The sequence below is a fragment of the Stegodyphus dumicola genome, chromosome 10, assembly GCF_044657685.1.
Source record: "Stegodyphus dumicola isolate Sdum_Otavi_A_Nest chromosome 10, ASM4465768v1".
NCBI classification, from domain to species: domain Eukaryota; kingdom Metazoa; phylum Arthropoda; class Arachnida; order Araneae; family Eresidae; genus Stegodyphus; species Stegodyphus dumicola.
The window spans coordinates 160,688,358-160,703,315 of NC_140777.1; the positions used below are offsets into that span (position 1 = coordinate 160,688,358).

Sequence of the window (14,958 nt, forward strand, 5' to 3'; positions counted from 1 at the left end):
TGTGTCATGGCTTTTTCAGCTCGCCACAAAGTTTTACTGGCTCAACAGAATGATCTTTTATCTGCCCTTCTCATTAGCCAAGAGGCAACGGAAGAAGGTAAAAGACGAAAAAGAACGAAATGGTCGAGAGATATTTTTTTGAAAGACCAATACTTGGTTGGCACATGTATTTCTGTGCAAAGCAATAGGGAATATTTCTGCATTGTACTGTAGTACTCTCTGTACTATAAACATGCACATGCTTATTTATATATATAAAACCTTCTTCAATTTTTATATATAATTTCTCTCAGGAGAAATACGATATTCTAAATATGCCTAATTAAAAAAAATCTTGGGGATAACTGACAGATAGCCTGTATATAATATTTTTCCATTTTGCAGGTGTGAAGGCAGTTAAGCTAAAAACAGTACTTACCATACATTATTATTATTATTATTATTATTTAATTTTCAGTCAAAAGGAACATGTTTCTATGACAGTGAAACGTGTGCTTAGCACTCCTTATTCACTGTCCCTGTCGATCACTATAGTAGTTTGCTGCACTACCAGTATCAATTATCACTAGTACTAGTATCCCACAACTGGTCACAATGACCAGCAACCACAACTAGTACAATACTAGGAAACGTTCACCCAACAATGCATTTTATGCTCAATCATTAAATACATTTTGCTGTCTTGCCAGCTGTTTGTATACATCTATTTTTAATAATTTGCATGTATAAGCCGCACCCCTGAATTTAATTTCAAGATATGCTGTCATTTCTATTTACGACCAAATCTCAAAAGTACTTTCACATTGACAAATTTTAGGTACCCAAGTCTTCAAATACATCAAAATTATAAACATTCATACCTTATCCAGGAATTTCTACCAGAGAAATAGCATGAATTTAATAATCAAAACTCTGTTCAAATGATAGTAATAAAGAGTGGTTAATAATAACAAATACTATTCATTAAATTATAGTCCATGTTATGAATTATGTTTGCTATTTAGTTTCATTAAAAGTAAATTCCTTTCATGGAGAACATAATTAAAAAACAGAACAGACAAAACTGCACTTTAACAGGAGACAAAACTGCCTAGACTGTTGACTGCTATTTTAAGGATATTTCACTACATCTTTCCTTTCTTGGAATTCATAAGAGCATTTTTCTCAAAAGATTAATCTTTTATTACTTATACAAAGCTTACACTATTGAATTGACTATTGTGACTATTCTTAAATAAGTGAAAATAATTTTTTTTAAGTAATATTTTTACTGTTAAAAAAACAGCAGATTCTTGATATTGATTTGATGTTTTAGTAAAATTAATTCATGAAGTTTGTTTGGAAAGAAAATCAGCATTTGAAGCAAATACCAATACAATATTTCCAGCTTTTTTAATAAATTCATTCTTAAATACAAAAATAATTAAACAGGAAAAAAATTACAGTAATATACAGTAATAATTTTAAAAAAATTATAGACAGAAAGAAAGTAATAATAATAATTTACACAGAAAAAATAAAATTTTTGCAAGCATGCTTTTTTTAAAGAATTTTCATAATAAAATGAAAAATATTGGAAGGGATCAATCATCTACAGGATCATACACAGCGTGCATAATCCTGAGCTTAACTTTCGCTTTACAAGTTTCATCCATATTTTTCAATATAAATTGAAAAACTCATTAAAAAATGCATGTCATCATCGTAGATTTCTTGCGAGATCAACTCTTTATTTCGTTCGGATATGATTACAACTCATTATTTTGTTCGGATACAATTACAACTCATTATTTTGTTCGGATACAATTACAACTCATTATTTTGTTCGGATACGATTACAACTCATTCGGATACGATGTGTTCCATATTAAAAAAAAAAACGTCGCCTTTGATGTGACTGCGAAATCGTCTTAAGAAAGCCGCTTCGTTTTAGCTTCGCTCTGATTGGTCAACGCTTATCCCAAACTTGGCGTAAAGTTGAAACCTTGTGCCACGAGCCCTAAACCAGATTCTGTGACGTAGCAGTGACTGGTTGCCTTGGCAACGGAGCTCGGCTTTAACCACTTATGTCCTTTACGAGCAATAGGCCACCGCCTGCAGCGTACAGACACTGCTGTGCAAAGATGTTGCAAGGAAATTGCCAACTCTGGAAGACCAAGGATCGCAAATGCGAGGCAAGATAGGATGATTGTTTGCCAGGCCTGAACCACCCCAACGGTATCATTGTCGACTATTCAACGCAGTACAGCTACGTCATTACCTCCCATGGTACCGTGCACCATCTCACGGCACTTCTCTGAGGTGGTGTTATGCTCACAGAGGCCTTAAGACGTTTGACTTTAACCCCACATCATCAGCGAAGTCGTCTGGAGTGGTTTCGCAGCCGATCATCATGAATGCCTTCAGACTGGCATTAAGTCAGTGTGGTTACGTCAGTGTTCAGCGATGAATTCTGCTTAACTTTTGAAGCAGATAACCATAATGTTCGTGTCTGGAGAGGATGAGGCCAGCAGTCCCAATCAGCCTTTGTTACACAAAGGCATACAGCCATAACCCGTGGTGTGATGGTGTGGGTTATCTTTAGTCATCCTTTGTACATCTTTAACAGCTCAACAACGTGTTGATACCATCCTGCAGCAGTTGCTGCATTACTCTTCAAGGCATGTCATCCTGGGCCATTTTCCAACAAGATAATGCCAGGCCACGTACTGCTCACATATCTCTGGACTGTCTCCGTGCGGTTGATACTCTTCTTTGGTAGCAAGGTCACCAGACCTTTCACCAATTGAGCATGTCTGGGCATGGTGGGCCGCTAGATTCAGGCACCACAAAATATTTCAGATGTGTAGCGACAACTGATGAATGCCTGGCAGAATGTGTCGCAGGATGACATTAATGACACTCTACCACTTCTTGCCTCAACAAATTCAAGCATGCATTGCCGCCAGAGGCGGCTCAACCAACTACTAATTTGAAAACTCAATTCGTGATTGTGAGCCATGAACAGGTACTATGAACTTGATTTTTTAATCATTTTATTATCTGTGTATGAGCTATACACATATACAATTTCATGAAAAACAACCACGTTCTTCATAGTGCTTTGATTTTTTTTTTTTTTTTTCAAAAGAGTGTATATGAAGATTTTTACGTCAGTGTGGTGTGTTTTAAGGTATGTTATTGGCTGTTAGTCTACGATTTTTTAAAAATTTTATTAAAATTTTAAACTATTTTTTGTCATTTACACTTTTATTGATTTTATTATTTTAATCTTTAATGGATATTTATGAATTTTATTTTTTAAATTCATTTTTATGTCTGTACTTTTCTGTTTTAATAGTATTTTGCAGTTTTGGACTTTAAAAGGTGCAGGCATGAAATAATTTGCATTGAATATGTTATTTTTTGTGAAATGGATGAATTGTTATTTATATATCACTGCTCCCTCTTTTTTTTTTTTTTTTTTTTTTTTTTTTTTTTATCATCATGGAAGTGAAAACACACATTTTAATGATATAAAATATTTGCTAATTGAAGTAAATGATTATTAAAATTGAGACCCCCATGGATTATTAAAATTATTAAATGTTATTGTTTAAATATAGTCTATAAAAGTGTTATGTTTTTATTAAATCCATTGTACAATACAAAGTCCATATATCCAAGAAAAGAAATTATTTGTTATAGTTACCATAATTCAAAAATGCATTTTTGTATATTTTTATTATATACTCCGCCATTAGTTTTCTGGTGGAAGAATACTTTCTCTGTAGAAGGTAGAAGATGTCTCCTGGTAAGAAAAGTACCTGTGTAATACATGCATATGCAGAATAATAATATAAGATACTTATTTACAAAGTAAAGTTCTCTTCCCCATCTAACTTCTTTCATTTTTTTTTCCATTACTAAATGTGTATGACTTTCTGGACATACTAAGTTTGGATTTCCATCAAAATAAAATTAATTCTTGAGAAATATGTAAGAAGTTGAAAAATCAGAAATGCCTTTTCTTTATGCATTTTGCTTATGTGTACATGCTATATGAATTATGAAGATATGCTAAAGAATCTACAGCCGTGCTATTTGAATTGCTTTAACTTTCTAAAAAACTGTATATTAAATGATTTTTCTTGATAATATAAATTGTAGTAGAAGAAAATGATTCAAGTTTTGTATTATAAAGTGGGCGTTTGCCAACAAGCGAAGAACTGCTTACTCCTGAAGATGTCGTAAAGCTCAAGCGCTGCATCTATGCATCACAAGTAATTAAATTCTATTAAATACCTTTTAGCATGTATGTTTAGTACTACAGTTGTATAAATTGAATTTTATGTTATTAAAGATTCATAAATTAAATATCTGGGCTTCATTGGGAAATTGAAACCATTAACCCGTGTATTAACTTTTTATAAACTTGCATTGTTTAAGGTATATGTAAATTTTCATTTCATTCATATAACTAGATTCTGTGGAAGATGACCTAAATCTTTAGGCATTGGTACCTATGAGCGCTTTATTGAAGTATGACAGGGTTCGTAGCGATCCTTATAAGTGCTTATAAGTCCTTACTTTTGAAAATAAAATATAAAGGCCCTTATAGGTGCTTATTTTTTCTTTAAAGCCGTTATTTTTTTGTTTTTAGTGCTTTTTTTTTTTTTTTGTTTGTTTGTTTGTTTTTTTAATGAATGCGCTATTTTTCCCCGTACCAAAGCCGAAACTAAATAAACAACTTTTCTTCCTATTATGGAATGTCAGATGGTGAATCATACTCCCAGAAATAGTGTTTCCCCTTTCTCTGTATTAACATAACCTTTGGTGTACATGAAGAGTACAGACAGGTGCCCGTCGTTCTATTGGTCAAAGAATTGCGAAAGCAGTAGAAAATTCCGGTACATTCGGCATTCTTTTCCTCCCACACAAATACTACACACGTTTGAATTTCTATCAAGATCTTAATAATTTGCATTCTCAGTCCGCTTGGTCAGTTCATATTCCTGTTTATTATGATCGTTATGCTTATATTATGAGCATATGTATGAATGTTTATAATAACATAGTTGCAGTAACTGCTAAAGTATAGTAAACTTCCAAAAATGGTTGTGTTTTAACACAGATTAGCTTTTTAGGAATAATATTCGGAATGGCTTAAATAAAGGGAAGTCAAAATAATTTTGTTTTTTTGGCCAATACATTATACAGTACGAAGATTGGGAGGTTCTCCCCTTTCTCCGCAAAATCTCGTTTTTTTTTTTTTTTTTTTCAAAAGAGTGTATATGAAGATTTTTACGTCAGTGTCATCATCAAACTGTTACAGTTCGCTGCAAAACAAGCAACGGACCTCTTTTTTTTTTTTTTTTTTTTTTTCCACTTTTCAATCTGGATTGAATAGGACTAAAAGTTCTGCGGTCTACCAACCCAAGCGAAGAATGATTCTATCCCGGAAATTTAACGCCGTCTGTTGAAAATTAGAATGAAAAACACCCCAGTTACTCGTATTTAGTTCTTTATTCTCCCAATACCGGCAGCTGTTGATTCCGATTGCGTAATAATCACGTAGGGAAGAATTGCAGCACATGTATTGCACAATAACGTTTGCGATATTTTGCAGAGATAATTAATTTTGATGTTCGGTTTGTTTAGGAACACTTAAAAGATTTTTACTGTGCTTGCTAAGCAGAATATTTTTCAGTTTCATTGGTTTATTTTTATATGATATACACAGTCCAGTCACATTAATGTGACCACCACGTACTTTCCATGTCAGAGTTAAATAACCAATCACAGAAGGCAGGTGGCAGCACAGTGCAGTTGAGCGTATATAAAGGGTGTGTGAGGGCTTCGGAAAACATTTCAATCGTTGGCGTAATGCAGAAACGAAGCGATTTATCCGACTTCCAAAAGGGCATGATCATTGGCTTTCGGGCCAAGGGTGGAAGCATTTCCGAAACGGCTGAGTTTGTGAACTGTTCGCGTGCCGCCGTGGTAAAAGTGTACCGTGCATGGCAAAATGGAACTGTCCAAAATCAGCGACGTGGCAAATGTGGTGCACCACGGGCCATAGATGACAGAGGCGAACGACGGTTGCGGAGATGCGTTCGGGCAGATAGACGGGCTACCGTTGAGCAACTGACCACCAAAATGAACCAAGGGGCTACCAAAAGTGTCTCCCAAAGTACTATTCAGCGAACATTGCTGTGTCTGGGCCTCCGAAGCAGACGCCTGGTTCGTGCAACTATGCTGACTGCTGTTCATCGACGGCGAAGGCTAGAATTTGCACGCCAGTACAGCAGCTGGACGTCCACTGAGTGGCGACAGGTTGCGTTTTCGGATGAATCGCGTTTTATGCTCCATCGGACAGATGGACGTTGGCGTATAAGGCGTGAAACCTCTGAAAGGAACCACCCTGCAACCATTGCCGGAACGGTCCAAGCTGGAGGCGGGAGCATTATGGTCTGGGGAATGTTTTCCTGGCATTCTCTAGGTTCACTGATCATTGTGGAAGGCACAATGGATCAATACAAGTACGCATCTGTCCTTGCAGACCATGTTCACCCCTACATGCGCATTGTTTTTCCTCAGGATGATGGCATCTTCCAGCAGGACAATGCGAGGTGCCATACAGCTGCCAGTGTACGTGCGTGATTCGAAGAGCACCAGGATGAGTTTACTGTCCTCCCCTGGCCAGCAAACTCACCTGACTTAAAAACCCAATCGAGCATCTGTGGGACCATCTCGATCGAGTTGTTCGCGCCATGGATCCTCAACCGCGTAATCTAGCGCAGCTGACCACGGCATTAGAGTCGGCATGGCTCAACATCCCAGAGAACACTTTCAGGGACCTATGTGACTCTCTTCCTGCACGTCTCGCAGCAGTCCGCTCTGCGAAAGGTGGTTATTCTGGCTTTTGACAGATGGTCACATTAATGTGACTGGACTGTGTACATATCGAAATGTCAAAAGCATTTATTTAGCAGAAATATCTAAAAAGCGGCTACAGTCTACCTCCCCCCCCACTCCTCTTTTTCAAGTTGCGCTCTACTGCCCGAATATTCGCCAATTTCCAAGTATGTGGGTTAGTTAAGCTTTTACTGCTAAAGGATGACTGCATGAAGCAAATTTCTGTCTTCTGATTTCAGAAATGTTCCTCTTTTTTACTTATATTACTTTGCTTGCAATATCTGTTAAGGGAAAACTGATATACAATGAAAATTTAGAAAATGTTCAGAATTTAGATTTAAATTATTTAAATATTAATATGAGTGGAAAAATAAATTGTATTTATTATTAGGTTCCAAGTGAATACAATAAATATGCCTTATTATTATTTATTTTCTCTATTTTGAACTGAAATTTCATCATTAAATCTTGTAATATAGTTTAGTTCTGCATAGTTTTTTTTTCCCTCTCATTGTAAACTAGTTCTGTAAATTGAACTGTTATTTAAAATTTAAAGGGAAAAAAAAAAAGTAATTATTTTCCATGGTTGAGGTAATGCTTATTCTCCCTTAATAAATACCGCATTTCTCATATTTTAAATTACAAGTCTAATTTTTAAGGTTATGCATTTGTGTATAATGTAATTAGACAGGTGCTTATTTTTTTTAACTAAAATGTGGCTATGAACCCTGTATGAATTTCAAGAGAAACGGCAGTTTATATGTTATCCATTCAATGAAGTTAATGAAAGTTACTTATGGTTTAAAGGGGAGGAATGATTTTTTAGGCAGAAGAGTAGGTTATTAAACATTGTTAAATAGTGCATTATTATACAGGGTGTTTATAAAGTCCCGGACCCATTTTAATGTTTAATAACTCGTAAAATAATAAAGATAGATTAAAATTAATAACATAAATGGTTAGATAGACTTAAAAAGTTTCATTACCCTTGTCAACGAACTTCCGTGTGTGCCCCTTCATTGCACGGAGAATATCAAGTCGATATTCAATTTCACGCCAGGTACTGGCAAGCGTGTTGGCATCCACAGAGGCTTTTGCGGTTGTAATTCTGGCTTCTAGGTCATCAATGTTCGACACTCTCCTCCTGTAAACGTTGTCCTTTACAAATCCCCAATGAAAAAGTCCATAACATTGCAATACTTGCCAAAAACAAAAGAGAGAAAAATGCAGTTAATAAGCAGGCAATATTTAGACTGGAAAATGAAATTATCTGAAATTAACCACACGCGCAGACGTTATTTACAAAAGTAAAGATATTGAAACCTGAAAAGGAATAAATATTTCCATGAATAAATGCCATAAGTTTGTTATATCTTTATTATTTTATGAGTTATTAAACATCAAAATGGGAACAGGACTTTATAAACACCCTGTATTAGATGATTGAGAAAGTCTGGTCTTTACATTCATTGATAAACTGTGTTTAAACAAATGTTCTGGAATACATGCCTACTCCCCCCTTTTATTGATGGAGAAACATAGTGTTATTTAAAAGTATATTTTGGCACTACTGCATTACTCCTTGTCCCACCCTTCCCTTTTTTTTTCTTCTAATCCTGTAATGTTACTTAACACCTTCAATTTATATTCAGTGACTAATACCATAATATCTTCACTGAATTTTTATTAAAATTACTATTGCTGAGGAATGTCATGATGAGGAAAGAATTCCAAGCATTTAAAATTATATATAAAACATAATCTTTAAATTAGAACTGTTAAAATGTGATACTGAATGCATAAATTCCAAATTATGTCCAAGTTGCTGGACTGCTGAACATTTGTTCAAATGCTAGCAAACAGGCTGACTACATGAGCATTTTCATGATTTCTCCCTGTTATCTGAATAGACAAAAAAACAAAAAAAATTGGTTTTAAATTTGAACAATGTTGTAACTTATGTTAGCAGCTTTTTAGTGCTGTGAAATAGAGTTTTATATATAGGTGCTGAATTACAACTAGACATGTGAAAACAGAGAAAAGCATGAGTAATGAAAAATAGTTTTTGTAACAAGTGAACAAAAATACTTTGTCACTTAAATCAATTCTGCTTATTGAATAGTAAAATGAGTAAAATAATGTAGATGAGGTTTCGTTACAATAAAAATTTTTGCCATTTTTTTATTCAAGAAATTTTATTCACTTAAATTAATTTTATTCACTTTAAATTAATTTTATTATTACAAGAATAAAATGGTGAAAAGAGTATTTTTATTGTCAAGAAACACTTGTCCTTTCTCCCTGTAACTAATACTTGGCATTGTTTAGAGATTATTTAATTCTAATCAATAACTGTAGTCCAGTTATGCTTCATCATGTTAAAACATAGAATTGCAAAGTAACATTTTTGTATGATCTTTATTTTATGCAGTGAACCAATAAATTTGTCCTGGAACAAGTTTTATATAATAGTATTTTCTCTTTGGTCATAAAATATCCATCTTCAAAAATATATTCCAGTTTAAGATTCCAATGCAAAAATTATTAAAATTTTGTTGAGCTATGTAGACATAAAGTAGATGCGAAATTTATAATTCTTTCGTATGATGAGTGAATACTATAAGACTGATAAACTTTTTAGGAAATACTTTGCTACTTAATTGCTAAACATTAGTTATTAAGTTTCCTACTGCAGCTCATTTTCTTCAATAAATTTGTCCTGGAACAGGTTTTATATAGTAGTATTTTCTCTTTGTTCATAAAATATCCATCTTCAAAAATATATTCCAGTTTAAGATTCCAATGCAAAAATTATTAAAATTTTGTTGAGCTATGTAGACATAAAGTAGATGCGAAATTTATAATTATTTTGTCTGATGAGTGAATACTAAGACTGATAAACTTCTTAGGAAATACTTTGCTACATAATTGCTAAACGTTAGTTATTAAGTTTCCTACTGCAGCTCATTTTCTTTCAAAATTGTTTCAGTCATCTTTATTTGCTTATGGAAAGAATCAAATTAATAAATACAGAAATGTTAGTTTGCAATTTCTTAAGCATTGTCAGTGTCAAATAAAACTGAAAGAGCTATGCTAATTTTTGCCCTTTATTGTGAGGTTGAAGATCTTTAATTTATTTTATTACATTTTTTTTAGCATTTGCATTTCATGAAAATTTCATTTAAAAGAGAATCTATTCAGGGAAAATGTGAAAATTTGTTTTAAGTTTACATTTTCATGTAAGAATTTAAATGTCTTGCAGTATTGGCTCTTCTGCTTTTTTTAACCAAATAAATCGCTTTAAAAAAATATTAGTTTTCTCTATCTGTAATTCATCTTTGCAGAGAACTAGTTTACCCCCTATCTGTACACATAATATGATCGATGATGCAAATGATCCAGTTCTGAGTCATATACGCAGATGTTGTTTATTCAATAATCGAGAAGATAGAGTAAAGGTATGTTATACTGTTGAAAATTTATGTACATATACAAATTAATTTGATTGTATAATTGCTTTTGTATATTTTTATAATATAGTATATTTGTTGCTTTTAGACTAATAGTTTTATTTTGTTTGTAATTGAATTTGTGGCTAAATGTTTTGATTACTGTTTATTTCTTTCAATTCTGAGTCCAGCAATATTTAAATTGTAAAAACATATGAACTAAAACATGAGATATAAGTAAAAACATGCCTGGTGGGTCTTAGCATTTAGCAATTTCTGGTCAATTTAGCTGCTTTATTGATGATTTGAGAAAACACATTTTTGAGGCTGTAGGAGCAATTTTCCCAAAAGTTTCCGGAAGACTGCAACACCATGTAAATATAATTCTGAGAGCCAGAATGGGTCAGTTGTAAATCAGTATGAGAGTCTGTTCAAAGTGAATTAGCTAAATTATGTTTTAGAGTTTACTCTGTGAGTAATTTTGTAAATTTACACTATCTTTCCTGCACTAAGGAGGAACTGCTTAGTATTTGCTTTCTTAGTATTTTTCTCCTTGAGATATTTATTTTTGCTATGTTTTCAATTATTACTTTCAATTATTATATCAATTATTACTTGTTTATTTGGAGGGACTATTTAAAAAGTAGTCACAAGCTCCTGTAGCTCGCAACAATATTATTAAATGTTGCTGCATTACCTAACTACTGATTTGTTTCACTTCTAAATTAATACTGATTCTTTTGATTCTATGATGTTTTCTGAACATTTTAGGTTATATTTCATCCTGAATTTCTGTCTTCTACCAATCCATTGTTTAGCATGGATTACGAAGAATTTGTCAGAGGTTGCCACATAGGTGTATTTCCTTCTTATTATGAACCATGGGGCTATACCCCAGGTATGGATCATTAATCCCATATATGTTAATGTAATTATAATTGAATATTAACAAGTTAGAAAACATACAGAATAATCAAAAGTAAAATTTGTTAAAATTGTTGAATATTTAAAGAAGTATATTTTCTGCAGCTGAATGCACAGTGATGGGCATACCAAGTATCACCACTAATTTGTCAGGATTCGGATGTTTCATAGCAGAGCATGTAGCTGATCCTATGTCATATGGCACCTATATTGTTGATAGAAGGTTTAAAAGTCCTGAAGAATCTGTACAGCAGCTAGCACAGGTAGTAGCTTTCCCTTAATATTTTTTTAAAAAAAAAAGAAAGTTTGCACAAATATTTTATTTTAGTTTCCTATTCTAAAAAATAGTTTTTAGTTTGCTATTCTAAAAAATAGTTCATTTATTTGAAATGAAAGTTATTCAGGAAATTTTTAAACATGCTCATAAAGAATTAAAATCTAAATTCTAAGCTGTAAATATGTAAGTTTGGGTTAGTCAGTTTTGAAAGAATAAAAGCATAACATTTTTAAAGAATTTTTTCAAAAACTGTGACATTTTTCAGTCAGGAACCTTGTTATAGAACTCTTCCTACTCAATTGTTCCTGTTACTATTAAAAATATATAATTACTAATATACTGAATGTTTTTTTAAATTACTTAAAAGTATTTTTAAATAGTTTAAAACTAAATAATTTGTAAGTAGAATTGTTTCAAAGTATATCAATTCCATTGATTCATCCAAAAATGCATCTCGAATGGTTTTTTTTTTATGTAATATGGCACTGAGAGAAATAAGATATCTAAAACTGCTACCAAATATATTGATTTTGCTGTGATTTTTAGTCTGGTTTATTAATCCTGAAAATTCTCCTCTTGAAAAATCAAAATTGCCTTTTAATAAATCTGTTTAATTTCAGAAAGTATTATTTAGACAGAGTATTTCAGTATGTTAATTATTTATTCATGAATTTGGTATTGGATGTTAAAAATGATTAAATGTATTACGAATATTTAGAAAGAAGAAGTCACAAGGAAGATAGAATACTGAATTCCAAAACGAGCCCAAGCAAGGCTTCTGTAGTAGAACATTTAGTAAAGTTGTGAACAAATAATATTTGGACAAAATTAAGAATGGTACTTGAGAAAATACATATAATTTGAAGCAAAGGTGTCTTACTGCTTTGTAGACAGTATGCATAATAAAAATAACTTAAATATATTTGAACAGTGATTCTCAATCTCCAATCAATTTGCTCCATCCACTTTTTCACCTTTGCTAGATCATTCTAAACTTTCCAAAACTCGAAAAATACATATATACATATATTTAAGCATAATTTTTTTAAGCATGTTTTATAAATTAAATAGGAATAATAATAAATTGCTGTTTAATTTAACACGCACAAATATATATACATATATACCGGGTGGTTATAATTAAATTTTCATGAACGACATCCTACAGTGTGAACGGAATGCAATGAAGTATTATTGCATATGGGTTATACATGAGATGTGTTCATGGAATTTCAAAAAAAAAATTTTTTTTTAGTTCTAAAATGTTCACCAGAAAGCGCCTTTTCAGGAAAAACATGAAATTTAAAACAGTAAACGACCAAAATGGAATACAGAAACAATATTAACATTTATTGACTAGTTTCTGATCACCTTGTCATCAAACCTCTTTAAGTAAAGGTAAGGGAGAAACAAAAACAGTTCAGTTTGCACAAAAATAAGAATAGATTAAGACAAAACTGCACAAGCGGAGCAGTTGTTAATAGTGTCCAGGACAATGTAGGGGAATGTGCTCCACGTGACCACCCTCATCCACCTGAAAATTTCAAGTGGATGGACGGTGTTTTACACAGCAGATCATAACTCATCAGTTGTGAGGCTTTGCACATGAAACATTATAGTGTTCTTTAAGTCATTCACCGTCACAACACCTCCACAATACACCAATATTTTTAAAATAGCCCCATAACCAGAAATCACACGGAGTTAGATCCGGCGAACATGTTGGCCATGGATTAGGAAAGGAGTAGCTAATAACATGTTCGTTTGTGAAGTGCTGGGGCAATAGCGCCTTTACGGACCAATGGATATGTGGGAGCACACTAACCTGCATGAAAATGGTTGATGTAAGGACTCACCTTTGCTTGTAGTTGTGGCAGAACAAATGTCTGCAGCATGTCATGGTACCGACGGCCTATAACGGTACATGGGACAGGCACATGTTCACCAATTTCCTCAAAGAAGAATGGCCAAGTATGAATGTTGCCGTGAATCCACACCAGACAGTGACCTTTGGAGACTGTGGGGGAATTTCATGTGATCTGCCAATTTTCCTTAGCCCAAATGTGGCAATTCTGTGTGTTGACTGTCCCATTGAAGTAGAAATGAGCCTCATTTCTCCACAGAATATTCGAATGTCATGGCAGATCAACAGTCATTCTGTTGAGAAAACTGGCTATGACTGAGAGAGGTTGTGGCTTGTTCCTATCAAGCAGCTCCATTATATGGCGGATCTTGTATGAGAAGTAGTGAATTATGTTTCTGAATACTTTTCAGACGGTGTTGTCAGAATAGGTTGTTGAGAAACTGCACATGCTCTACTGCCCCCAAACTCTGGTATCTGTGACTGTTTACGGCCTCTTCCAGGTTGAACTCCTAATTTCCCCATGTCTTTAAATTTCTTAATCATGGCTCAAATACCTTTAGTAGACAGTCTACACCATAGGTTCTTTCTATGAAGAAATTCTTCATATTATGTCATCTATTAATCCTGTAATGTGGTAAGCTCTTGTCCAATTGTAGTCCAAAATTTAAACAAAGAATTCAGCTCTATAAATAACCCTTTGCTGAAATGCACAGTCACTTTCCTACTCACCCTTGCTCTGGATGCACATGTTATTTTTCTTCTTTATGTCATCTATTTTTCAGGATGTGATCAGATATATAGAATTGTGGGGTGCTTGTCACACCCATAAATGATGTGTGATTGAAGATATGTATCAAGAATCTCCAGGAATAAATTAATGTGTGGTTTTCATCAAATCTGTCTCTGTTATGCCATGTCTCTATGCTATCTTCTAATCCAGTCATGCACTGATAGCTGCAACAACTGGTGGTAGTGTGGCAAAATAAAAATAAAACATTAAAATCTATCTTGTATTCAACCAAAATAAACCCTTAGAAATAATACTGAGAAGCATAGTGATTACAGACATGAAAAACTGTAAAAACAGTATATACCAAAAATGAAAATAGTAAAAGAAAAATTTTATTTACATCCTTCCTCGCATAGTCATCAAGGGTTTGGTGTAACAAAAGAAATGAATGAATTGGCCTGTTTCTGAACTGATAATTTCACAAATTTATAAATAAGAATTTAATACTTAACAGTTAACTGGTAGAAATTTTATAATAAAAATGTGTGCTTTTATCAGTTTTAGTCCTGCAGGCTGGAGAGGGTAACTGCATATTTTTTTTCAAAAGAACAAAAATTATAACAGCATCAAAACCATAAATTTGTTTAATAATTAAGTAAACTAAAAAATGTTGAGCAGACCAAGTCTGTAAAACATATTCAACTACAAACAAGCCAAAAAAAAACACATAAAACATACGATAGAGTAAACATAACATTCTAATGTTTTTTTTTTTTTTTTTTTTTAAATATGAAAGGTTCAGATTTTAAAGATCGTT

At 33.1% G+C, this 14,958-nt stretch overlaps 1 protein-coding gene and 1 long non-coding RNA gene across 3 annotated transcripts in view; one reads left to right on the top strand and one right to left on the bottom strand.

Moving 5' to 3' along the window:
* Glys (glycogen [starch] synthase) overlaps positions 1–14,958 on the top strand; it is a 106,161-nt gene that overhangs the window by 79,779 nt on the left and 11,424 nt on the right. For both annotated transcript variants that reach the window (XM_085825771.1, XM_035370513.2), the window contains exons 9-12: positions 4,184–4,262; positions 10,242–10,355; positions 11,118–11,244; positions 11,376–11,533. In XM_085825771.1, coding sequence (XP_085681897.1) covers positions 4,184–4,262; positions 10,242–10,355; positions 11,118–11,244; positions 11,376–11,533 — 478 coding nt within the window. The remainder of the gene's footprint in view (positions 1–4,183; positions 4,263–10,241; positions 10,356–11,117; positions 11,245–11,375; positions 11,534–14,958) is intronic.
* LOC146995175 (uncharacterized) lies at positions 3,103–8,015 on the bottom strand. Its single transcript, XR_015043599.1, has 2 exons — positions 7,884–8,015; positions 3,103–3,790 (listed from the first exon to the last, which is right to left on the bottom strand). It is a non-coding gene; the product is annotated as an uncharacterized LOC146995175 (long non-coding RNA).